At 41.0% G+C, this 27,285-nt stretch overlaps 1 protein-coding gene across 8 annotated transcripts in view; it reads right to left on the bottom strand.

Moving 5' to 3' along the window:
* NTRK2 (neurotrophic receptor tyrosine kinase 2) overlaps positions 1-27,285 on the bottom strand; it is a gene marked incomplete at both ends in the record, with an annotated part of 393,544 nt that overhangs the window by 339,975 nt on the left and 26,284 nt on the right. For all 8 annotated transcript variants that reach the window (XM_082612254.1, XM_082612253.1, XM_082612252.1 and 5 more), the window contains 4 exons: positions 1,198-1,352; positions 4,084-4,152; positions 8,558-8,629; positions 8,744-8,818. In XM_082612254.1, the coding sequence (XP_082468380.1) occupies positions 1,198-1,352; positions 4,084-4,152; positions 8,558-8,629; positions 8,744-8,818 (371 nt within the window). The remainder of the gene's footprint in view (positions 1-1,197; positions 1,353-4,083; positions 4,153-8,557; positions 8,630-8,743; positions 8,819-27,285) is intronic.

A 27,285-nucleotide genomic window follows, 5' to 3' on the forward strand; every position in this document is an offset into this window, starting at 1 on the left:
TCTTGTCCCTCTGGGCAATTTCTCTCAGCGGTACAAATTTATACCAGAACAGAGAACAGTTATCCTCTTATCAATCAGGAAAAGACAGATATTTAAAAAATTTTTTCAATATTGGCTAATAGTGAAAGTCGAGGGAAGCTGACAAGGGAACAAAGCTTAATTCCCCCATTATGAAACCAAAGGGCTCTCATTACAACAAAAATCTGTGGGAAGAGTAACTGCTGTCTTCTAAGACCCTGCAGGGGAAGAAACAAATACTTATCATTCCTTTATTACACTGTCATTAAAAATGAGCAGCAGCTATATTTTCCTTAAGTAAAAATTGACTCCAAACAACAGGATCCTCTGAAAACAAAGACCTGGAAGTTTATGGTTAATATACAGATTCCTCTCGGGCAAGAACCAGGTGCTATGAGGCTTTCTGCTGTGTCACCAGCCACTAGGCGAGAAGATCACATTTAGTTGTTAACTGATTAACTGGTTGCCTGATTAAAATTTCAACTCAGGAATAACATGCATATGTGGGTACTGCAGAGGCATGTCCCAAGAGCCCTTAGTGGTAAAATCCTAACCAGAACACTTGGATTTCCCCTTCTTGTAAACACACTGGCATTCACAGAGCTATAATTTTATCATATGATGACCTTTTAAATTCTGGAGATTGCAAACCCAGAAATGGGGGAAAGCAAGTCAAAGGGCAGATTTGTGGTGCCCCATCAAGATACACTGACATCCGGCAACAAGACAAGTGTAAGGGAATGTTCTGTATTGAACTGCATGTTCTTGTGGAGCCAGGACACTTTATCCCCCTGAGATCCTTCCTCTGCATGGCCTAGGTGCCAACCAAGTATATATGTGGCCAGTGAAGTACCACACTCTCAGCCAATACTTTTTGGGTGGATAGATGGATGGATGAACAAACGAACATAGAGACAAAGGAATAAACAGTGTATTTTTTTCTCTGTGCACTTTAAAGTCAACCATTCAGAATTAATATTCTACTGGAAAAGAACACTCAGCAAAGTTGCTCCCAGCTGATTTCTCCACACTGCACACGAAAGTGGCCCAACTCAGTGGAGACATCAACAGCATACATATAAAATCCAGGTAGTGGTAACCTTCGCAGACTCTCTACCACACCAAGGCAATTAGAATAATTAATAGCAAGTAGAACTTATTGATTTAAAAGTAAATTACCACAATGGGGTATCTGCAGGTTTGCCAGGGAAATATTCTTGCTGTTTTCATCGAGGCAGTACAAGTCCTGAGTTTCTGGACTGGGTTTAGTCTCCTGAAGAGTCTTGATCCACATAATGTCACAGGAGCATGCAAATGGGTTGCCCACCAGGATCCTACATGGAACAAAAATGACATCCAATCAGCCTTCTCTTTTTCAGTTTCAGCTACAGAAGTGTTTATGAAGCACTAACAGCATTATGAATTTCTTCTAGCCGGCAATCTTTGGAAGTCACACCCATCTTTATAGCACAACAGTACTTATTATTCATTCATTTACCTGATACTTACTGATCTTCTGCTATGTGCAAACACCCCTGTAGAGGCTAAAGGATGCAAAGTGATGTGAGACCTTTCGGACCCATAGGGAAACAAGGTAGGAACAGAAAAAACTATAATATAGGATAGAAAAAGATGTCTCATAAGATGGGGGAAAATAAGATACCGTAACAAATTTATCACAGATATTATACAGTTATGAAGATCTAAAGTGAAGAAGCCAACGTTAAGTTTTCAGGAACACTAACATACTTATTTCTAACCAGGCTAGAGATTCAAGTGTTATCACTTAATAAGTTCGAACTTCAGTGGAGGGCACAGCAATTTCATCTGAATTGAAAACAAGACAGTGAATACAAGGCTAAGACTAAAGTGTGAGAGCCAGGAGGGTGCACTCCCAGCTTTCCGAATGACGCAACCACAGTTCAGTTTGACTGATGCAAGAAAGGTGGAGTGAATGTGAGAGACAGAACCTGGAAGGGAGCTCTTAGACCTCCTTCACTCACTCACACACACACACACACACACGCACACACATGCCAAGCTCAGGGTTCCTGAGAGCAGGTGCAACAGAGGTCCAGACTGAGCTCCTTAGCCCACTGTGGGAGGGTCTGCAAAGAGAAAGTCACCATTCAGCCATGCTGCTTGGACTCCTGTGGCCTGTGATTGGTCAAGGAGGAAGTAGTCAAGAGGAAAATAAAAACCACAAGAAAAAAAAATCTTTAAATGCTTATTTATAACACTCAGTGGCCTGTTTAAGATGACTTCCATTTATGGCAATGAGCCTTTAAATGAGGCCATTTAAAATCATTACATAGGCTCTGCCTGGCATTAACCACAATACTTAAGATTTCCGTGAGGACAGGACCTGGGCTTTGCAACATCATTTACTCCTGTGGTTTTCTGGTTGGGTTCTAAGAATCTCAGGGAATCCCTGGAGACTTTTCCAGGAGTTTCCTTGGAGAAAATGTGGTCCTGGCAGATTCATTTAATTTGTGTCTGCTTGATTGCCTCCAAATATCCCTCCAACACCAAAATAAGAGTTGAGACTACTAGGTATGGAATATAATGCAGATGATATCCACAATGTTTAAACTCCAACTAATCCAAGATGTTTCCTGGTGTTCTGAGTCCATGAAAAACTAAGAAATCTTTTTTAAAAGCAGGTATGACTGAATCGACAGAAGAGATAAAGAGGCGAAGGGATCTTGAGCTACAAAGACAGCAATGTTCGTCTGACCACACGGCACAGGTAGACGGCTGGCTTCTTCCTCTCACACACTGTACAAACTCCTTTTGCAGTGATTGTTAGAGCATGTTATACTTAATTTGTTCAGGCTTCTACCACTCCCCCTGGATAGCAGAGTCCTGGAGTACAGATACCGTTCTCCTTATATCCCTATGGCCTAGTGCCATGTTAGTTTGATTTGCAACAGGTACACAATTAACATTTGTTGAATGAATTAATTAAATATGCTTCAGGGGCGGTATTGAGACGTGAATTTGAAATCAGAACTCTAATTTTTAACCCATCAAGAAAATTCTCTGCAGTGATGCTCAAAATTTTTACACTGAGTAGCCTACTTTATTGCACATAACTTCCTTAAGTTTTTTATGCCTATCCCTGTGTTAGAAAGCCAGTGCTTCAACTCCCTGAATTAAGTCTCTCCCAAAAGAACTGCCACCATGTAACTCTCATGACTACCTATTAACTTATCGCTCTACTAGTGGCATCTTCTAATCTGTACGATTTCCTTGTGAATAGGGGTGGACCCTACAACTCAGGCAACAGATAGTTTAAGCAAAAGCTATTGCCTGGTATTCAAAGGCCTTGTCCATCTGGGCCCACCTCTGACACACAGAGCCCGTGCTTTAAGGTTCTTTGGGTACCTGACCCATAGGAATGTCAACAGTTTATATTTGCTTCATGGTGATAACACAAGAATTAAGCACACTTGGAAATGCTGGCTATCAGTAATTGATACATTTCAATATCTTCCCTATCATTTTTCAGCAAAGGGGATTTGGGGATAAGGATAAATCCTGAATGCAGTGGCAGACCTAGAAGGAAATCTCACAAGGATGGTTGGGTAGGGAGAGGACTGCCTCTCCTCCAATGTTCACTAAGGGAGCACAGGCACTGTCACCGGGGTATAAACTGAGGAGTTTTGCCCATTGTTGTTTGCTCCTCGAATGGGTTTGCTTTCCATTAGGGCCTGGCCAGAACAAGGACCAAACAGATGCTATGAGACATGTTGCTGCCTTTTTCACACAAAACCCTCATCTTTTTCTCATTTTCCCTCCTTTAGAAAACAAGTCTTTTGTGTAAAAACAACATTTAAACTCATTATAAATGATGTATTACTACTGAGATTTCTTTTTTTTTTTTTACTGCTGAATTATGTTTTCATGGAGGAATAAAAGAACAAATGACCAAAAATTAAGAAATCATTTTTCATGAATTTTGATATAAAAATAGACCTGCAGCATCACTTATTTTAAAAAATACTTAATTACACTTTCCTTTGGAATTTTTTTCCCCAAATGCCATACAAAATCATTACTTACAGCTCAGACAAGTCAAGGTGACGAAAATGTTTCCTAGACAATACCGTCAGTTTATTTCTGGTAAAATTGCTGAAAGGAATCAAAAACATTAAATGTGAATTACAAGTGTACATTTCAGGAATAAAGTATTCAAATAGAGTTTTTTTCAAAATATAATTTTATGTGATCATGGTTCATGCCGTACTTTAGATCCAGTAATCTCTTTCTTTCACCTAAAGTAATAACTTAGTTTTCCCTGCCTCTCCTATAATTCTTGCTTGAGAGTGGGGTTGAGGGGGCATAATTTTCGTAATGGTTATTTTGAATCTCTTTTTTACCCCAAATTTTCTTTTTCATATTCAGAGCCAAGTTATATACCTCGTAGAGATATCTGATCTTCTGAACAATTAATAGGGAAATTAAATTAAACTAAATTAAATTTAAACCATAAACTCACTAGGGGAAAAGATACTTTAATGCTAAAAAGCATCATGAATGTTTTGAAATTACACGACACACAAAACTCTGAATATTAAGTGAATTTAACACATCCTAATAGGAAAGATAACACCTATTGATTGATAAACTCTGCTGAGATTGCTTATATATGACTTCCAAATAACTAGATAAATTCACGATGAGAATAACAACAAAATATCAGATAAAAATGTCAGATTTTATCTGGAAATATTCTAGCAACATATCATTTTAAGATGTGGACCAACCAGACAATGAAAAGATGTCCTATTTGTGACTGAAAAATAATAATGAATTTACTGATGTGTTCCAAATATGTAGTTTTATTCAAGGGAATGGGAGTTTCGGTTTCCAATGATCAGTGCCATGATACCTTGAGCTGGGAAATTCAGACCCTTAATCCTGGCAGCTGACTCGCTCTGTGAATTTGTTTACTGGTCGAATTTATTTAAAGCGTGTGCAACGCTTGGTCCTCTAGACATGTGTTTCATGAGTCACATGAATGTAAAACAAACATCAAATTTTACAAAACAGCTGAGCCCTCAAGAGTTTGCCATGAGCCTTTCAGTATCTGATTCCCATTCAGGAAGGTGAGCACCGGTCTGAGAGTCAGGTAAATACGAGAAATCTGCGGCGACAGCAATCCTGGCCTCACTGAGGCTAGTCTATTGCGTCTGTCTCACGAAATCATGGGCTGAAGTCTGCTGGTCTGTCTGGCCAGTCTCACAGAGGGGTTAAAGACCAGGGGGAGCTAATACATGAACTAAGACTAGTCAGCTGATGGATAAAGAAAATGCCACTTTAGCATCTCATAAATCAAGAAGGCACACGGCCACTCCCAGCTTAATTCTATATTGAGATTTCCTCTCATCCAAACCCCCATCTACAAGAGGGTGCCCTCTTCCTTCTACGCTGGCATCTTCTCTCCTCACACTGAGTGTAAAGTGCTCACCCACATGAAAAAATAATCCAGCGGGAAGTTGTAAAATGTGCCCACATAAATCTTTTCTTTTGGAACGTGAATTAAGAATGGGTTTCACTGCAGTATAATACACTGACAAGTCACTCTGCCTGTCTTCACCAGAGCCTGTGAGGCACAAATGTTTTCATCTCCATCAGAAATCCCCATCCTTCTGAAGGAAAAAAAACAAAAACAGAAACAAAAACCCTATTCTTCCTCCCAAGAAGAAAGAGGAGCGAGGAGGCAAAGAAAGAGGACACACTCATTGTCAAGGTTCCGGGTCGGCTAGCAAGGCCGGCACTGGGGCAGCTGCCCTGTCAGGCTGCTAGCAGCACAGCCCAGAACAGGGTTACACGCCAAAGAACAAGATGAGTTTTATGAACCATACTTATTATTGGGTCCAAAAGCCAAAAGGGAGGAGGAGGGAAGGAAAAAAAATCAACAATCCTCTTACTGTTTGATTATAGAACTTTTGCAAAGGAGCTAATTATCACCTCTGCAAAGTCCTTGGAAAACACAAATACTGGCTTTTCTCACAGTTTCTGGGTTCTCAGGGGCCGGGCAGGAATTAAAGGCACCAAGAAATAAACTCAGAGACCAGTCCTAGGGGCTCTGGACAGTCAGCATGGGATGCTACATATGCACAGGTTAGGGGAGGAATGATGAAAGTGACAGAGAGGATCCAGTCTGAATTCCCCTAAAACCCAAAGTGAAATAGATGCTCTTGTGTACATTTTTATTTTATTGGAGAAACTCAGAGAGATAATCATTATATCCCAAGGGTAGAGAGAAACAGCCTCTCATACACATATCTTAATCAGCTCCCTTGCAGCCATGGTGCTGATGTTCAACTAAGGATGCCGTTTGCTGGGTGTGGAAATCAGGGAGAACACGCCAGCGCCTTCAGTCATAAGCAGAAGTTGAAACTCAGGTCTGGAAAGGCAGACAACTGTCTTTTAATTTGCTCCTCCTTGCCATTCCCTAGAGCCAACTGCTTAATTTAATTTCTATTTTGGCGATTAGGAAGCCTCTTTCATCACGTGAATATCTGAAGCTGACTGACATTGTAACTTCTTTCTAACTGTCTGAATATTAGCCTGACTTCGTACTGCCTTACCATTTGACAATGGCTACAAATATCAATAATTTTTGCAGTTTGATCAGTAACTGGGCTTCCCAACTGTTGGCTTTTAAAGAAGCTGTATAAGATATGTCCATCTCCTTGGTTTCCTATTTTCAAATGACACCTCTTTGAGAGACTGGGACTAATATTTGGCTTTATGTAAGTATGAACAGCACACAAAATACCATTAAAATTATTCTACCATAAGTCAGCCTGAAAAAAACACAAAAGGTGGCTTTGGTTTTCATATAAATAACTTGGAACAAGGAAAGTAGGGAAAATATAAGATGCATAGCAAAGTCATAAAAAGGTCTATTTCTAAAACAATTAACCATAGCCCACTATATAGATCACTACGCTAGGGGAAGTGATGTAGTAAAATAACCAGTAAAACATGGTCGTTGAGTAATTCAGGTCTGCAGTCAGCAGTAATGAAAATACCAGAACGTAACCACTGAGGTCATTAATTACACTTAAGTGATTGCATTAGAGTATTTTGCCTTTTTCTTGTGTCCAACTTCTCTCTTGTTTATGCTAGCAAGGCCTACGCAAGACATCAGAATTTGTGCAGGCAAACCAACTACGGAGATGTTGCCAAAAAGCCTCTACATGAAATGTGTTAATAAAGTTCCTTGGAGTTTTGTCACCTTTTTGCCAAAAGTTTTATATCTTAATTCTACTGACTTTATTTTTAAATTGACTTCCTCATTAATGTCACCTATGAAATATGAAGTCATTGTACTGGCTTGATGAAATTAAGGTTTTTCATAAGATCAAAAAATCTCCATAGAGTGTCCAGGCAATCTGCTCAAAGAGAACGATTTCTTTTACAAACTGGTCTGGAAATCAGTCAGGGAACAGTTCTCCCCAAGAAAAAGAAAGAGGACAAATGTTACAAGAAGGGCTGATTCTCTCATTATATGGAAAACACACTTTATTTTCTGTCCTCTTACTAAAAGAACATAGCCAGGAGTGAGCCCTGAGTCTGCCACTTTCCATCTGTGGACCTGAGTCTGATTTTGTGCTTATGAAAGGGGAAACAAGAAGATCCTCCCTACCAACTGTCAGAAAAATCAAGTGAGATCAACCAGGTGAGAGTTCTGTATGTAGATCATAGTCTATGAAACACATAAGGTATTGTTGCAGAGAATCTGCAAAGCACAAAAGGGCCAATGAATGCAGGCAACTTTCCTCCCACAGAAGTTCCTACTGAAAACTCGGCGTGAAGGGTGCCCATCAGAGCTTACGGGTAATCCTCTGTTTCATGAAGAAACGTCTCATGAAGGCCACACCTTATTGACCAAGTGTCATCATCTAGGAAGATTTAGCAGCAAACAACCTAAGAGCTCTCACTGTCCATATTTCCATTTGACTTCAGTTGATATCACCATGACTTCGGTGGAAGCATTTGCTATTGTTACAATTGCCTAAACCTCTGGCATGTTCCATGATTGAGTTTTCTCCACTTCTATCAATCATGACACATAGCTTTTGGAAAAAGAAGGTTCAAAAGAGGATCTACTGGGGGAGGAAGAGCATTAGCAATTTTTAGTTCCCTAAAAAGGCCAAGGCCAAGTCAGTTTCTTTCAATTCCACTAGTTTGATGTCTTCCAGGGAACATGTCATGATTCCAAGGAAAAGAATCGAGGACGCTGTACCAGGACATAGTTTTCACATCAGACTCTTTGCTGTTGGCCTATTGCTCTGTCCAAGATGGAAATGGCCCAGAAATTCATGAAAGGGAATAAGCAGGCTGTTCTAAGTACCCTTCTAAAGCTATTCAGAAATCAAAGCTAATGCTTCTAAGCTATTGTCAAAGCTATACTAACTTTTTAAAAGGAGGTTTAGAGCTGGGAAAGAAGGAAAAATAAACAGAGGGGGAAAATATTGAATAAGTTGGGTCCTGGGAAGCAAAAAAATCAACCTTTACTTACATGTGCTGTAAGTTGCTGTTTTTCAGAAATGCTTTATGAGCTACAAATTTTAATCCGGAATCCACAATGGTCCTAAGAAAACACATAATTGCATGTATGTTAGAGCTAACAGATGACTGTCCCTCTGATGATAACAGAGCATAAGAAAAAGTTCTGAGATAAGGTATGCAAGCCCTGAGTACTCACAGGTTTTTCAGTCCCACATAAGCTTCAATATCATCTTCGTTGATGACTTCTAATCTTTTCTGATTTGCAATGTAACTGCAAAGAAAGCAGAGAGTGCAAACTAGTAACTCAGAATGCAGGCAGTCCATAAAAAAATGGGTAACTTCCATCCAACCTCACCAGGCTGCTCAAGGCAATCCCTCCCCACCCACCTAGCCCCACCATTTATTTTAAATACAGCAAGGGGAGCAAAGCCAAATGAGACTGAGGAGAAACCATGGTTGAGCAGGTTTCATTGTCAATGACAGGATCACCAGGTTTCATTTTTTTCTTAAACTTTTATTACTCTTTCAACTAACAAGTTCAGTTTGCCCCTCCACTCAAGGTATCCCCTGTGTATAGAGGTGAAAATAACTTGGAGATGCATCCACTACCTCTCAAAAGCATTTCACCCTTATGGTGACAGCCACAGGGAAGCTGGTATCACCACACAGAGGACAAATCACATTTTTCCTCACATTCCAAGAGAAGCAGTCACTCCCTCCTTTTACCTCCTGAAACACTGAAGAAGATTCCCCTCCCCCTTTCTCTCTCTCCCTCCCTCTCTTCCAACTCTCTCTTTTCCTGGCCCAGGATCCCCTCGTTCTGCTTTTGTCAGTAATAAAACCAATTTTTCCTTTCAGGAACCACATTTTACAAACCCCACACTGCCCTAGTGTGCTCTCTATAGAAATCTCCTCTTCCCCATTCACCAAACCCTCAAATACAGGAGTAAACTGGTAACTCTGGCTGCATGGAGAGTTCCATCCCCTGGACCATGAGGACTGGCTTAGAAATGTGCCTGTGACCTCAACTAGACTAATGAGAAGCTTCTGTAAAATTAAAAGATGAATGCCATGACAGAGTCTCTCTCTTTCTCTGGGATTATAGCTGAAAGATTACATAGGCCCGGGGCTTCTATAAGAAATATTTCCGGATCGGCCCGGAGGAAGATGGCGGAAGAGTAAGACGCGGAGGTCACCTTCCTCCCCACAGATACATCAGAAATTCATCTACACGTGGAACAACTCCTACAGAACACCTACTGAACGCTGACAGAAGACCTCAGACCCCCCAAAAGGCAAGAAACTCCCCACATACCTGGGTAGGGCAAAAGAAAAAAAGAATAAACAGAGACAATAGGATAGGGACGGGACCTGCACCAGTGGGAGGGAGCCGTGAAGGAGGGAAGGTTTCTACACACTACAAGCCCCTTCGCGGGCGGAGACTGCAGGTGGCGGAGGGGGAAAGCTTCGGAGTAGCGGAGGAGAGCACAGCAACAGGGGTGCGGAGGGCAAAGCGGAGAGGTTCTGGCACAGAGGACCGGTGCCCTCAGGCACACACCAGCCCGAGAGGCTTGTCTGCTCGGCCGCCGGGGCGGGCGGGGCTGGGAGCTGAGGCTCGGGTATCGGCTTTCAGTCGGAGCGCAGGGAGAGGACTGGGGCTGGCGGCAGGAAGAGAGCCTGAAGGGGTTAGTGCACCACGGCTAGCCCGGAGGGAGTCCGGGGAAAGGGTCTGGAGCTGCCGAAGAGGCAAGAGACTTTTTTCCCTTTTGTTTCCTGGTGCGCGAGGAGAGGGCATTAAGAGGGCTGCTTGGGGAAGCGCCGGAGACAGGCGCGAGCCGCGGGTAAGGCAAGGACCTCGGAGACGGGCGTGGGCGGCCGCCGCCGCCGCCGCCGCCGCCGCCCGCCGCCGCCCGCCGCCGCCGCCGCCGCCGCGGGGCCTGTGTGCGAGCGCGGGTCACTGTCCGCCCCGCCTTCCGGGGGGCCTGTGCACCCCGCCACTGCCGGGGTCCCAAGACCCGGGGACGGCTTTCCCGGGAAAGCACACGGAGCGCCACGGGCTGCTGCAACGTCACGCCGGCCTCTGCCGCCGCAGGCCCGCCCCACACTGCGCGCCCCTCCCCTCTGCCTGAGTGAGCCAGAGCCCCCGAATCAGCGGCTCCTTTAAACCCGTCCTGTCTGAGCGAAGAACGGACACCCTCCGGCGACCTACGCGCAGAGGCGGGGCCAGGTCCAAGGCTGAGACCCGGGAGCTGTGAGAGCAGAGACAGGGAAATCTCTCTGTGCAGCCTCGGAGGCAGCGGATTAAAGCTCCACGGTCCATTTGATGTGCCCTGCGTCTGTGGAGTGCATGAATGGACAGTGAATCATCCCAAATTGAGGAAGTGGACTTTGAGGACAAGATTTAAGACTTTCCCCCCTTTTCCTCTTTTTACAACGAATTATTCCAAATTAAGGAGGTGGACTTAGAGAGCAAGATTTCAGACTTCTCGCCCTTTTTCTCTTTTTACAACGAATTATCCCAAATTGAGGAGGTGGACTTGGAGAGCAAGATTTTTTATTTTTCCCCCTGCTCTCTTTTTGTGAATGTGTATGTGTAATCTTCTGTGTAAGATTCTCTCTGTATAGCTTTGCTTCCACCATATGTGCCAGGGTTCTATCGGTCCGTTTTTTTTTCAATAATTACTTTCTAATTTTAATAACGCTACTATATTTCATACTTTATTCTATTTTACTTTACCTGCTCTTTCTTTTTTTCCTACCTTCCCTTCCCCCCTCCCTCCCTCCGCTCCTCCTTTCCTTCTTTCTTTTTCTTTCCTCCCTCCCTCCCTCCCACCCTTCTTCTTTCCACTTTCTTTTTCTTTCCTTCCTCCCTCCCTCCCTCCTTTCTTTCCTTCTTTCTTTCCATCCTTCCTCCCTCCCTCCCTCCTTTCTTTCTTTCTTCCTTCCTTCCTTCCTTTCTTCCCTTCTTCCTTTCTTTCCCTCTCTCTTTCTTTCTTCTACTAATTCTTTCTTTCTACTTTTTCTCCCTGTTATTCTGAGCCGGGTGGATGAAAGGCTCTTGGTGCTGCAGCCAGGAGCCAGTGCTGTGCCTCTGAGGTGGCAGAGCCAACTTCAGGACACGGGTCCACAAGAGACCTCCCAGCTCCACATAATATCAAGCAGCGAAAATCTCCCAGAGATCTCCATCCGAACACCAGCACCCAGCTTCAGTCAACGACCAGCAAGCTACAGTGCTGGTCACCCTATGCCAAGCAACTAGCAAGGCAGGAACACAACCCCACCCATTAGCAGAGAGGCTACCTAAAAACATAATAAGGCCATAGGCACCCCAAAACACACCACCAGACGTGGACCTGTCCACCAGAAAGACAAGATCGAGCCTCAACCACCAGAACACAGGCATTAGTCCCCCCCACCAGGAAGCCTACACAACCTACTGAAACAACCTTAGCCACTGGGGTCAGACACCAAAAACAACGGGAACTACGAACCTGCAGCCTGCAAAAAGGAGACCCCAAACACAGTAAGATAAGCAAAATGAGAAGACAGAAAAACACACAGCAGGTGAAGGAGCAAGATAAAAACCTACCAGACCTAACAAATGAAGAGGTAATAGGCAGTCTACCTGAAAAAGAATTCAGAATAATGATAGTAAAGCAGATCCAATATTCTATTTCCAAGATCCATAATCTTGGAAATAGAATAGACAAAATGCAAGAAACAGTTAACAAGGACCTAGAAGAACTAAAGATGAATCAAGCATCGATTAAAAACACAATAAATGAAATGAAAAATACTCTAGATGGGATCAATAGCAGAATAACTGAGGCAGAAGAACGGATAAGTGAGGTGGAAGATAAAATAGTGGAAATAACTGATGCAGAGCAAAATAAAGAAAAAAGAATGAAAAGAACAGAGGACAGTCTCAGAGACCTCTGGGACAACATTAAACGCACCAACATTCAAATTATAGGGGTTCCAGAAGAAGAAGAGAAAAAGAAAGGGACTGAGAAAATATTTGAAGAGATTATAGTTGAAAACTTCCCCAATATGGGAAAGGAAATAGTTAATCAAGTCCAGGAGGCACAGAGAGTCCCATACAGAATAAATCCAAGGAGAAATACACCAAGACACATATTAATCAAACTGTCAAAAATTAAAAACAAAGAAATCATATTAAAAGCAGCAAGGGAAAAACAACAAATAACACACAAGGGAATCCCCATCAGGTTAACAACTGATCTCTCAGCAGAAACTCTACAAGCCAGAAGGGAGTGGCAGGACATAATTAAAGTGATGAAGGAGAGAAACCTGCAACCAAGATTACTCTACCCAGGAAGGATCTCATTCATATTTGATGGAGAAATTAAAATCTTTACAGACAAGCAAAAGCTGAGAGAGTTCAGCACCACCAAACCAGCTTTACAACAAATGCTAAAGGAACTTCTCTAGGCAAGAAACACAACAGAAGGAATATACCTACAATAACGAACCCAAAGCAATTAAGGAAATGGGAATAGGAACATACATATCAATAATTACCTTAAATGTAAATGGACTAAATGCTCCCACCAAAAGACACAGAGTGGCTGAATGGATACAAAAACAAGACCCATATATATGCTGTCTACAAGAGACCCACTTCAGACCTAGAGACACATACAGATTGAAAGTAAGGGGATGGAAAAAGATATTCCATGCAAATGGAAATCAAAAGAAAGCTGGAGTAGCAATTCTTATATCAGACAAAATAGACTTTAAAATAAAGACTATTAGAAGAGACAAAGAAGGACACTACATAACGATAAAGGGATCAATCCAAGAAGAAGATATAACAATTGTAAATATTTATGCACCCAACATAGGAGCATATCAATACATAAGGCAAATACTAACAGCCATAAAAGGGGAAATCGACAGTAACACAATCATAGTAGGGGACTTTAACACCCCACTTTCACCAATGGACAGATCATCCAAAATGAAAATAAATAAGGAAACACAAGCTTTAAATGATACATTAAACAAGATGGACTTAGTTGATATTTATAGGACATTCCATCCAAAAACAACAGAATACACATTTTTCTCAAGTGCTCATGGAACATTCTCCAGGATAGATCATATCTTGGGTCACAAATCAAGCCTTGGTAAATTTAAGAAAATTGAAATTGTATCAAGTATCTTTTCCGACCACAATGCTATGAGACTAGACATCAATTACAGGAAAAGATCTGTAAAAAATACAAACACATGGAGGCTAAACAATACACTACTCAATAACGAAGTGATCACTGAAGAAATCAAAGAGGAAATAAAAAAATACCTACAAACAAATGACAATGGAGACACGATGACCCAAAACCTATGGGATGCAGCAAAAGCAGTTCTAAGGGGGAAGTTTATAGCAATACAATCCCACCTTAAGAAACAGGAAACATTTCGAGTAAACAACCTGACCCTGCACCTAAAGCAATTAGAGAAAGAAGAACAAAAAAACCCCAAAGCTAGCAGAAGGAAAGAAATCATAAAGATCAGATCAGAAATAAATGAAAAAGAAATGAAGGAAACGATAGCAAAGATCAACCAAACTAAAAGCTGGTTCTTTGAGAAGATAAACAAAATTGACAAACCATTAGCCAGACTCATCAAGAAAAGAAGGGAGAAGACTCAAATCAATAGAATTAGAAATGAAAAAGGAGAAGTAACAACTGACACTGCAGAAATACAAAAGATCATGAGAGATTACTATAAGCAACTCTATGCCAATAAAATGGACAACCTGGAAGAAATGGACAAATTCTTAGAAATGCACAACCTGCCAAGACTGACTCAGGAAGAAATAGAAAATATGAATAGAGCAATCACAAGCACTGAAATTGAAACTGTGATTAAAAATCTTCCAACAAACAAAAGCCCAGGACCAGATGGCTTCACAGGCGAATTCTATCAAACATTTAGAGAAGAGCTAACACCCATCCTTCTCAAACTCTTCCAAACAATATCAGAGGAAGGAACACTCCCAAACTCATTCTACGAGGCCACCATCACCTTGATACCAAAACCAGGCAAGGATGTCACAAAGAAAGAAAACTACAGGCCAATATCACTGATGAACATAGATGCAAAAATCCTCAACAAAATACTAGCAAACAGAATCCAACAGCACATTAAAAGGATCATACACCATGATCAAGTGGGGTTTATTCCAGGAATGCAAGGATTCTTCAATATATGCAAATCAATCAACGTGATACACCATATTAACAAATTGAAGGAGAAAAACCATATGATCATCTCAATAGATGCAGAGAAAGCTTTTGACAAAATTCAACACCCATTTATGATAAAAACCCTGCAGAAAGTAGGCATAGAGGGAACTTTCCTCAACATAATAAAGGCCATATATGACAAACCCACAGCCAACATCATCCTCAATGGTGAAAAACTGAAACCATTTCCACTAAGATCAGGAACAAGACAAGGCTGCCCACTCTCACCACTCTTACTCAACATAGTTTTGGAAGTTTTAGCCACAGCAATCAGAGAAGAAAAGGAAATAAAAGGAATCCAAATTGGAAAAGAAGAAGTAAAGCTGTCACTGTTTGCAGATGACATGATACTATACATAGAGAATCCTAAAGATGCTACCGAAAAACTACTAGAGCTAATCAATGAATTTGGTAAAGTAGCAGGATACAAAATTAATGTACAGAAATCTCTGGCATTCCTGTACACTAATGATGAAAAATCTGAAAATGAAATCAAGAAAACACTCCCATTTACCATTGCAACAAAAAGAATAAAATATCTAGGAATAAACCTACCTAAGGAGACAAAAGACCTGTATGCAGAAAATTATAAGACACTGATGAAAGAAATTAAAGATGATACAAATAGATGGAGAGATATACCATGCTACTGGATTGGAAGAATCAATATTGTGAAAATGACTCTACTACCCAAAGCAATCTACAGATTCAATGCAATCCCTATCAAACTACCACTGGCATTTTTCACAGAACTAGAACAAAAAATTTCAAAATTTGTTTGGAAAAACAAAAGACCCCGAATAGCCAAAGCAATCTTGAGAACGAAAAACGGAGCTGGAGGAATTACGCTCCCGGACTTCAGACTATACTACAAAGCTACAGTAATTAAGACAGTGTGGTACTGGCACAAAAACAGAAAGATAGATCAGTGGATCAAGATAGAAAGCCCAGAGATAAACCCACGCACATATGGCCAACTTATCTTTGATAAAGGAGGCAGGAATGTACAGTGGAGAAAGGACAGCCTCTTCAATAAGTGGTGCTGGGAAAACTGGACAGGGACATGTAAAAGTTTGAGATTAGATCATTCCCTAACACCATACACAAAAATAAGCTCAAAATGGATTAAAGACTTAAATGTATGGCCAGAAACTATCAAACTCTTAGAGGAAAACATAGGCAGAACACTGTATGACATAAACCACAGCAAGATCCTTTTTGACCCACCTCCCAGAGAAATGGAAATAAAAACAAAGATAAACAAATGGGACCTAATGAAACTTCAAAGCTTTTGCACAGCAAAGGAAACCATAAACAAGACCAAAAGACAACCCTCAGAATGGGAGAAAATATTTGCAAATGAAGCAACTGACAAAGGATTAATCTCCAAAATTTATAAACAGCTCATGCAGCTCAATAGCAAAAAAACAAACAACCCAATCCAAAAATGGGCAGAAGACTTAAATAGGCATTTCTCCAAAGAAGATATACAGACTGCCAACAAACACATGAAAGAATGCTCAACATCATTAATCATCAGAGAAATGCAAATCAAAACTACAATGAGATATCATCTCACACCAGTCAGAATGGCCATCATCAAAAAATCTAGAAACAATAAATGCTGGAGAGGGTGTGGAGAAAAGGGAACACTCTTGCACTGCTGGTGGGAATGTGAATTGGTACAGCCACTATGGAGAACGGTATGGAGGTTCCTTAAAAAACTACAAATAGAACTACCATATGACCCAGCAATCCCACTACTGGGCATATACCCTGAGAAAACCATAATTCAAAAAGAGACATGTACCAAAATGTTCATTGCAGCTCTATTCACAATAGCCCGGAGCTGGAAACAACCTAAGTGTCCATCATCGGATGAATGGATAAAGAAGATGTGGCACATATATACAATGGAATATTACTCAGCCATAAAAAGAAACGAAACTGAGCTATTTGTAATGAGGTGGATAGACCTAGAGTCTGTCATACAGAGTGAAGTAAGTCAGAAAGAGAAAGACAAATACCGTATGCTAACACATATATATGGAATTTAAAAAAAAAATGTCATGAAGAACCTAGGGGTAAAACGGGAATAAAGACACAGACCTACTTGAGAATGGACATGAGGATATGGGGAGGGGGAAGGGTAAGCTGTGACAAAGCGAAAGAGAGGCATGGACATATATACACTACCAAACGTAAGGTAGATAGCTAGTGGGAAGCAGCCGCAGAGCACAGGGAGATCAGCTCGGTGCTTTGTGACTGCCTGGAGGGGTGGGATGGGGAGGGTAGGAGGGAGGGAGATGCATGAGGGAAGGGATGTGGGAACAGATGTATATGTATGACTGATTCACCTTGTTATAAAGCAGAAACTAATAAAAATAAATAAATAAATAAAAGAAAAAAATTTAAAAAAAATTTAAAAATATTGTAAATCAAAAAAAAAAAAAAAAAGAAATATTTCCGGCACAAGGAAAGAGATTGTCCAAGTATGAAGTCAGCACACAGGAGGAAAGAGAGCTAAGAGATATAAAGAGAGACAGAACCCTGAAAATGTTACTTGAGCTTTTGGATCCAATCATCTCTGAGGTTAGCTGTCACTAACAGAAGTTTGATCTGAATTTCTGTCACTTGTAACCAATAAAATCCCTGGTAACATAAACACAAAGCTATCAAACCTACTACCATGGAATTTCCCTGTGCTACAGTTATCTGAGTATCTGTCTATTCACTTTTCTTGATCACGACCTCTTTTTGAAGACAGCTGGATCCTGCTTTGTAATTCTTAACATGCACCACAGCATCTAGCAAAGAACCTTGTACAATGTAGGTCTTCAAGGATGATGGATGGATGGGTGGATGGATGGATGGATGGATGGATGGATGGATGGGCAACACTTGGAGTTCCAAAGGCACTCCAGGAAGTTGTATTAGGATGGATTTTCCCCTTTCTTTTTCAAAAAATTTAAGATACATAACATTCCAATTAAGACACTGAAAACAAATATGTAGCTCTACTGTTAACAACATGAATTAAAATGAAAAAAAATAGTAACCAGTGAGGGAGAAGATACAGCATCTACAGATTCCTTCTACCCAGTCCAAAAGAAGGAAAAAAAATAGATGTCAACATACATGGTAAGTATTGGGGCACCCATTTTTAGAAAATATATTTTAGAAATAAAGCAAAATAAGTAAATGCTCTGAGGGAACAAAATTACACCAAAGATAAATAATTTTAAAAGGACCCACATAAACATTGCCCCTGTTACATAAAAAAAAAAAAAAAAAAAAAAAAAGTCCAAGATAGAAGGGCATCTTCTGCTCAAAGATCTTGGTTCTCCCTGATATCCAGGGCCTGGAACTTACTAGATGTGCAGGAAGGATTCGTTCCCTTCTTTCCTTCTACCCCACACAGAAGGAAACATATTAAGACTCCAACCTAATGAGCAAACAACAATTTTCAATGTTAAGAGTTTTTATGAAATGTTTCAAAATTATCACACATTTTTCCAAGATTTTCAATCCACTAACATTTTCAGTAGAAACCACAGCGACCTCCCTCTTCTAAATTATCTCCCAATAAGAACTGCATTCAAGAGGGCTCTACATTTTAATGCTTTTCTTCATGCAACTGGCAGAAAAAAGGACAAATAACGTGGGCAAGGTTTCCTTTGGGGTCACAACTAGAACTCCCAAGAAGCTTGTTCACTGCTTACAGCTGCGCTAGCATGGTGGCTGTCACTGTTCTGAAATTGTCTGAGAGATTCTCCAGCTCTCTTTGCTGGCTCATCACTGCATCCTCCATGCTTATGACAGGGGCCTGACAATCAGGAGGTATTTAGTCAATGTCTGTGGCATAAGGCATTTATTTTTAACTTTTTATTTAGTTATCTATGCCCTTTATTTTATTGCTATTTCATTTTTGTCAGATTTTTAATTTATAAACTCTCCAATTGTATTCAATAAAATACAGTGAGCTAACATAAATAAAAATGAAAGGCATAATAGAAAGAAGAGCCAGGGCAGAGACATCAGTGGAGCTAGGAATTGGGTTTAAAATGCTGGGAAAGGGCGACAAGCATAATTCTAAGCTTTCCAGTGACCACTGCCCCTGAAAAGAAGGAAAGGGGGATACATTTAGCCAGTGGTAACCTCACAGTGTTCATGAGGTGAAAATAAGTCAGATATTAAGCAAAGCGTACCTGTTCTTGAATCTAAGACCACATAGGAGATTTTGTTGAAAACCATCAAAAGAACCATGTGAAAGTATTAAAAATGGTCATTAAAGAATGTTCTTCCACGGGGACGAGGGAAAGATGGCGGAAGAGTAAAATGCAGAGATTACCTTCCTCCGCACAGATACACCAGAAATACATCTACACGTGGAACAACTCCTACAGAACACCTACTGAATGCTGGCAGAAGACCTCAGACCTCCCAAAGGGCAAGAAAGTCCCCAAGTACCTGGGTAGGGGAAAAGAAAAAAATAAACAGAGACAAAAGGATAGGGACGGGACCTGCACCAGTGGGAGGGAGCTGTGAAGGAGGAAAGGTTTCCACACACTAGAAGCCCCTTCGCGGGCGGAGACTGCGGGTGGCGGAGGGGGAAGCTTCGGTTCCGCGGAGGAGAGCGCAGCCACAGGGGTGCGGAGGGCAAAGCGGAGAGATTCCCGCACAGAGGATCGGTGCCGACCGGCACTCACCAGCCCGAGAGGCTTGTCTGCTTGCGCGCCAGGGCGGGCGGGGCCGGGAGCTGAGGCTCGGGCTTCAAGTCGGAGCGCAGGGAGAGGACTGGGGTTGGCGGCGTGAACACAGCCTGAAGGGGTTAGTGCGCCACGGCTAGCCGGGAGGGAGTCCGGGAAAAGTCTGGACCTGCCGAAGAGGCAAGAGACTTTTTCTTCCCCCTTTATTTCCTGGTGCGTGAGGAGAGGGGATTAAGAGCGCTGCTTAAAGGAGCTCCAGAGACAGGCGTGAACGGCGGCTATCAGCGCGGACCGAAGAGATGGGCATAAGACGCTAAGGCTGCTGCTGCCGCCACCAAGAAGCCTGTGTGTGAGCACAGGTCACTATCCACACCCCCCTTCCAGGGAGCGTGTGCAGCCTGCCACTGCCAGGGTCCCGGGATCCAGGGACAACTTCCCCAGGAGAACGCACGGTGCGCCTCAGACTGGTGCAACTTCCCATCAGCCTCTGCGGCTGCAGGCCCACCCCACACTCCGTACCCCTCCCTCCCACTGGCCTGAGGGAGCCAGAGCATCTGAATCAGCGGCTCCTTTAACCCCGTCCTGTCGGAGTGAAGAACAGACGCCCTCCGGGTACCTATATGCAGAGGCGGGGCCTAATCCAAAGCTGAGACCCGGGAGCTGTGAGAACAAAGAAGAGAAAGGGAAATCTCTCCCAGCAGCCTCAGAAGCAGCAGATTAAATCTCCACAATCAACTTGATGTACCCTGCATCTGTGGAATACATGAATAGACAATGAATCATCCCAAATTGAGGAGGTGGACTTTGAGAGCAAGATTTATGATTTTTTCCCCTTTTCCTCTTTTTGTGAGTGTGTATGTGTAAGCTTCTGTGTGAGATTTTGTCTGTATACCTTTGCTTCCACCATTTGTCCTAGGGTTCTATCCGTCCATTTTTTTTTAATTTTTTTCTTAATAGTTATTTTTTATTTTAATAACTTTATTTTATCTTACTTTATTTTATTTTACTTTAGCTTCTTTCTTTCTCTTTTTCCTTCCTTCCCTCCTTCCTTCCTTCCTCCCTCCCTCCCTCCTTTCTTTCTTTATTTCCACTAGTACTAATTCTTTCTTTCTACTTTTTCTCCCTATTATTCTGAGCCGTGTGGATGAAAGGCTCTTGGTGCTGCAGCCAGGAGTCAGTGCTGTGCCTCTGAGGTGGCAGAGCCAACTTCAGGATACGGGTCCACAAGAGACCTCCCAGCTCCACATAATATCAAATGGCGAAAATCTCCCAGAGATCTCCATCTCAACACCAGCACCCAGCTTCAGTCAACGACCAGCGAGTTACAGTGCTGGACACCCTATGCCAAACAACTAGCAAGACAAGAACACAACCCCACCCATTAACAGGGAGGCTGCCTAAAATCATAATAAGTCCACAGACACCCCAAAACACACCACCAGATGTGGACCTGCCAACCAGAAAGACTAGATCCAGCCTCATCCACCAGAACACAGGCACTAGTCCCCTCCACCAGGAAGCCTACACAACCCACTGAACCAACCTTAGCCACTGGGGACAGCCACCAAAAACAACGGGAACTACGAACCTGCAGCCTGCAAAAAGGAGACCCCAAACACAGTAAGATAAGCAAAATGAGAAGACAGAAAAACACACAGCAGATGAAGGACCAAGATAAAACCCCACCAGACTGAACAAATGAAGAGGAAATAGGCAGTCTACCTGAAAAAGAATTCAGAATAATGATAGTAAAGTTGATCCAAAATCTTGGCAATAGAATGGAGAAAATACAAGAAACATTTAACAAGGACCTAGAAGAACTAAAGATGAAACAAGCAATGATGAACAACACAATAAATGAAATTAAAAATACTCTAGATAGGATCAATAGCAGAATAACTGAGGCAGAAGAACGGATAAGTGACCTGGAAGATAAAATAGTGGAAATAACTACTGCAGAGCAGAATAAAGAAAAAAGAATGAAAAGAACTGAAGACAGTCTCAGAGACTTCTGGGACAACATTAAATGCACCAACATTCAAATTATAGGGGTTCCAGAAGAAGAAGAGAAAAAGAAAGGGCCTGAGAAAATATTTGAAGAGATTATAGTTGAAAACTTCCCTAATATGGGAAAGGAAATAATTAATCAACTCCAGAAAGCACAGAGAGTCCCATACAGGATAAATCCAAGGAGAAATACACCAAGACACATATTAATCAAACTGTCAAAAATTAAACACAAAGAAAACATATTAAAAGCAGCAAGGAAAAAACAACAAATAACACACAAGGGAATCCCCATAAGGTTAACAGCTGATCTTTCAGCAGAAACTCTGCAAGCCAGAAGGGAGTGGCAGGACATATTTAAAGTGATGAAGGAGAAAAACCTGCAACCAAGATTACTCTACCTAGCAAGGATCTCATTCAGATTTGATGGAGAAATTAAAACCTTTACAGACAAGCAAAAGCTGAGAGAGTTCAGCACCACCAAACCAGCTTTACAACATACGCTAAAGGATCTTCTCTAGGCAAGAAACACAAGAGAAGGAAAAGACATAAAATAATCGATAATTACCTTAAATGTAAATGGACTAAATGCTCCCACCGAAAGACACAGACTGGCTGAATGGATACAAAACCAAGACCCATATATATGCTGTCTACAAGAGACCCACTTCAGACCTAGAGACACATACAGACTGAAAGTAAGGGGATGGAAAAAGATATTCCATGCAAATGGAAACCAAAAGAAAGCTGGAGTAGCAATTCTTATATCAGACAAAATAGACTTTAAAATAAAAACGATTAGAAGAGACAAAGAAGGACACTACATAATGATCAAGGGATTGATCCAAGAAGAAGATATAACAATTGTAAATATTTATGCACCCAACATAGGAGCATATCAATATATAAGGCAAATACTAACAGCCATAAAAGGGGAAATCGACAGTAACACATTCATAGTAGGGGACTTGAACACCCCACTTTCACCAATGGACAGATCATCCAAAATGAAAATAAATAAGGAAACACAAGCTTTAAATGATACATTAAACAAGATGGACTTAATTGATATTTATAGGACATTCCATCCAAAAACAACAGAATACACATTTTTCTCAAGTGCTCATGGAACATTCTCCAGGATGGATCATATCTTGGGTCACAAGTCAAGCCTTGTTAAATTGAAAAAAATTGAAATTGTATCAAGTATCTTTTCCAACCACAACACTAGGAGACTAGATATCAATTACAGGAAAAGATCTGTAAAAAAATACAAACACATAGAGGCTAAACAATACAGTACTTAATAACGAAGTGATCACTGAAGAAATCAAAGAGGAAATTAAAAAATACCTAGAAACAAATGACAATGGAGACACGACGACCCAAAACCTATGGGATGCAGCAAAAACAGTTCTAAGAGGGAAGTTTATAGCAATACAATCCTACCTTAAGAAACAGGAAACATCTCGAATAAACAACCTAACCTTGCACCTAAAGCAATTAGAGAAAGAAGAACAAGAACACCCCAAAGTTAGCAGAAGAAAAGAAATCATAAAGATCAGATCAGAAATAAATGAAAAAGAAATGAAGGAAATGGTAGCAAAGATCAATAAAACTAAAAGCTGGCTCTTTGAGAAGATAAACAAAATTGATAAACCATTAGCCAGACTCATCAAGAAAAAAAGGGAGAAGACTCAAATCAATAGAATTAGAAATGAAAAAGGAGAAGTAACAACTGACACTGCAGAAATACAAAAGATCATGAGAGATTACTACAAGCAACTTTATGCCAATAAAATGGACAACCTGGAAGAAATGGACAAATTCTTAGAAATGCACAACCTGCCAAGACTGAATCAGGAAGAAATAGAAAATATGAACAGACCAATCACAAGCACTGAAATTGAAACTGATTTCAAATCTTCCAACAGACAAAAGCCCAGGACCAGATGGCTTCACAGGCGAATTCTATCAAACATTTAGAGAAGAGCTAACACCTATCCTTCTTAAACTCTTCCAAAATATAGCAGAGGGAGGAACACCCCCAAACTCATTCCAGAAGGCCACCATCACCTTGATACCAAAACCAGGCAAGGATGTCACAAAGAAGGAACACTACAGGCCAATATCACTGATGAACATAGATGCAAAAATCCTCAACAAAATACTAGCAAACAGAATCCAACAGCACATTAAAAGGATCATACACCATGATGAAGTGGGGTTTATTCCAGGAATGCAAGGATTCTTCAATATATGCAAATCAATCAATGTGATACACCATATTAACAAATTGAAAGAGAAAAACCATATGATCATCTTAATAGATGCAGAACAAGCTTTCGACAAAATTCAACACCCATTTATGATAAAAACCCTGCAGAAAGTATGCATAGAGGGAACTTTCCTCAACATAATAAAGGCCATATATTACAAACCCATAGCCAACATTGTCCTCAGTGGTGAAAACTGAACGTATTTCCACTAAGATCAGGAACAAGACAAAGTTGCCCACTCTCACCACTCTTATTCAACATAGTTTTGGAAGTTTTAGCCACAGCAGTCAGAGCAGAAAAGGAAATAAAAGGAATCCAAATCAGAAAAGAAGAAGTAAAGCTGTCACTGTTTGCAAATGACATGATACTACACATAGAGAATCCTACAGATGCTACCAGAAAACTACTAGAGCTAATCGATGAATTTGGTAAAGTAGCAGGATACAAAATTAATGCACAGAAATCTCTGGCATTCCTATACACTAATGATGAAAAATCTGAAAGTGAAATCAAGAAAACACTCCCATTTACCATTGCAACAAAAAGAATAAAATATTTAGGGATAAACCTACCTAAGGAGACAAAAGACCTGTATGCAGAAAATTATAAGACACTGATGAAAGAAATTAAAGATGACACAAATAGATGGGGAAATATACCATGTTCTTGGATTGGAAGAATCAACATTGTGAAACTGACTCTACTACCCAAAGCAATCTACAGATTCAATGCAATCCCTATCAAACTACCACTGGCATTTTTCACAGAACTAGAACAAAAAATTTCAAAATTTGTATGGAAACACAAAAGACCCCGAATAGCCAAAGCAATCTTGAGAACAAAAAACGGAGCTGGAGCAATCAGGCTCCCTGACTTCGGACTATACTACAAAGCTACAGTAATTAAGACAGTATGGTACTGGCACAAAAACAGAAAGATAGGTCAATGGAACAGGATAGAAAGCCCAGAGATAAACCCACGCACATAAGGTCACCTTATCTTTCATAAAGGAGACAGGAATGTACAGTGGAGAAAGGACAGCCTCTTCAATAAGTGGTGCTGGGAAAACTGGACAGGTACATGTAAAAGTATGAGATTAGATCACTCCCTAACACCATACACAAAAATAAGCTCAAAATGGATTAAAGACTTAAATGTATGGCCAGAAACTATCAAACTCTTAGAGGAAAACATAGGCAGAACACTGTATGACATAAACCACAGCAAGATCCTTTTTGACCCACCTCCCAGAGAAATGGAAATAAAAACAAAAATAAACACATGGGACCTAATGAAACTTCAAAGCTTTTGCACAGCAAAGGAAACCATAAACAAGACCAAAAGACAACCCTCAGAATGGGAGAAAATATTTGCAAATGAAGCAACTGACAGAGGATTAATCTCCAAAATTTACAAGCAGCTCATGCAGCTCAATAACAAAAACACAAACAACCCAATCCAAAAATGGGCAGAAGACCTAAACAGACATTTCTCCAAAGAAGATATACAGATTGCCAACAAACACATGAAAGAATGCTCAACATCATTAATCATTAGAGAAATGCAAATCAAAACTACAATGAGATATCATCTCACACCAGTCAGAATGGCCATCATCAAAAAATCTAGAAACAATAAATGCTGGAGAGGGTATGGAGAAAAGGGAACACTCTTGCACTGCTGGTGGGAATGTGAATTGGTACAGCCACTATGGAGAACGGTATGGAGGTTCCTTAAAAAACTACAAATAGGGGCTTCCCTGGTGGCACAGTGGTTGAGAGTCCACCTGCCAATGCAGGGGACACGGGTTCGTGCCCCAGTCCAGGAGGATCCCACGTGCCACGGAGCGACTGGGCCCGTGAGCCATGGCCGCTGAGCCTGCATGTCCGGAACCTGTGCTCTGCAACGGGAGAGGCCACAACAGTGAGAGGCCCATGTAAAGCAAAAAAAAAAAAAAAAAACTACAAATAGAACTACCATATGACCCAGCAATTCCACTACTCGGCATATACCCTGAGAAAACCATAATTCAAAAAGAGTCATGTACCAAAATGTTCATTGCTGCTCTATTTACAATAGCCCGGAGATGGAAACAACCTAAGTGTCCATCATCGGATGAATGGATAAAGAAGATGTGGCACATATATAAAATGGAATATTACTCAGCCATAAAAAGAAACGAAATTGAGCTATTTGTAATGAGGTGGATAGACCTAGAGTCTGTCATATAGAGTGAAGTAAGTCAGAAAGAGAAAGACAAATACCATATGCTAAGACATATATATGGAATTTAAGGAAAAAAAATGTCATGAAGAACCTAGGGGTAAGACAGGAATAAAGACACAGACCTACTAGAGAATGAACTTGAGGATATGGGGAGGGGGAAGGGTAAGCTGTGACAAAGCGAGAGAGAGGCATGGACATATATACACTACCAAACGTAAAATAGATAGCTATTGGGAAGCAGCTGCATAGCACAGGGAGATGAACTCGGTGCTTTGTGACCACCTAGAGGGGTGGGATAGGGAGGGTGGGAAGGAGGGAGACACAAGAGGGAAGAGATATGGGAACATACGTATATGTATAACTGATTCACTTTGTTAAAAAGCAGAAACTAACACACCATTGTAAAGCAATTATACTGCAATAAAGATGTAAAAAAAAAAAAGAATGTTCTTCCACTGTGAAGGCAGGGATGCCCTGGATAAAGAGTAAATTTTCCTCCTGGTCAAAATGGAAAAAAGCAACAGAAGAGCTGGATTAAAAGGTCAGCTGTTGCCCCTCTAGATGCCAAGAATTTCCTTTCATAAGTTACCATCTGCAGAAAGGCCCACAACATAGCCGTGGGCTATAAATTGCTCATGAAATCTACCCCTTAAGAAACGCTCCTTAGACACCATTAAGTGAGGAATCATAGGGTTAGAATGGGAGCCAGTAAAGTTAATAACAAACAATTCACAAAGGAGAAACCTCAACGGCCCAGGAACATATGAAAATCTGCTCACCCCTCAAGGAATATGAAATGCAAACCAAAGTTACATGGACTTACAATTCCTCTGCCACTAGCTGGACAAAATGTTTAAAATCTGACAATATAAAGCATTGCTAAGGATGTGGGGTATTTCTCTTATATTGTTGGAGGGAGTCTAAATTGGCACAAGCACTTTGAAGAGTAATTTGCCAGCATCTTGGAAAATTATACATCACATGCTTTACAGAGTCCAGCAATTCCATTTCTAGGTTTTCACCTGAAAGAAATGCTCACTCCTACACACGAGGAGACATATACAAGAACATTCATGGTAACACAGAATAAAAATCTGGAAACAACCCAAGTGTCCATCAGTTAAGAAAGAGAATAAAATGAGGCGTGTTAAATAACTACGGTAGATTGAACCAGATCTTTATATCTGAGCAGAAAGAAATACTCATGCTAAATGAGAAAGAAAAATAAGAAAAATTTCAAACTGA

This window comes from Mesoplodon mirus (genome assembly GCF_964341445.2).
Source record: "Mesoplodon mirus genome assembly, chromosome: 1".
NCBI classification, from domain to species: Eukaryota; Metazoa; Chordata; class Mammalia; order Artiodactyla; family Ziphiidae; genus Mesoplodon; species Mesoplodon mirus.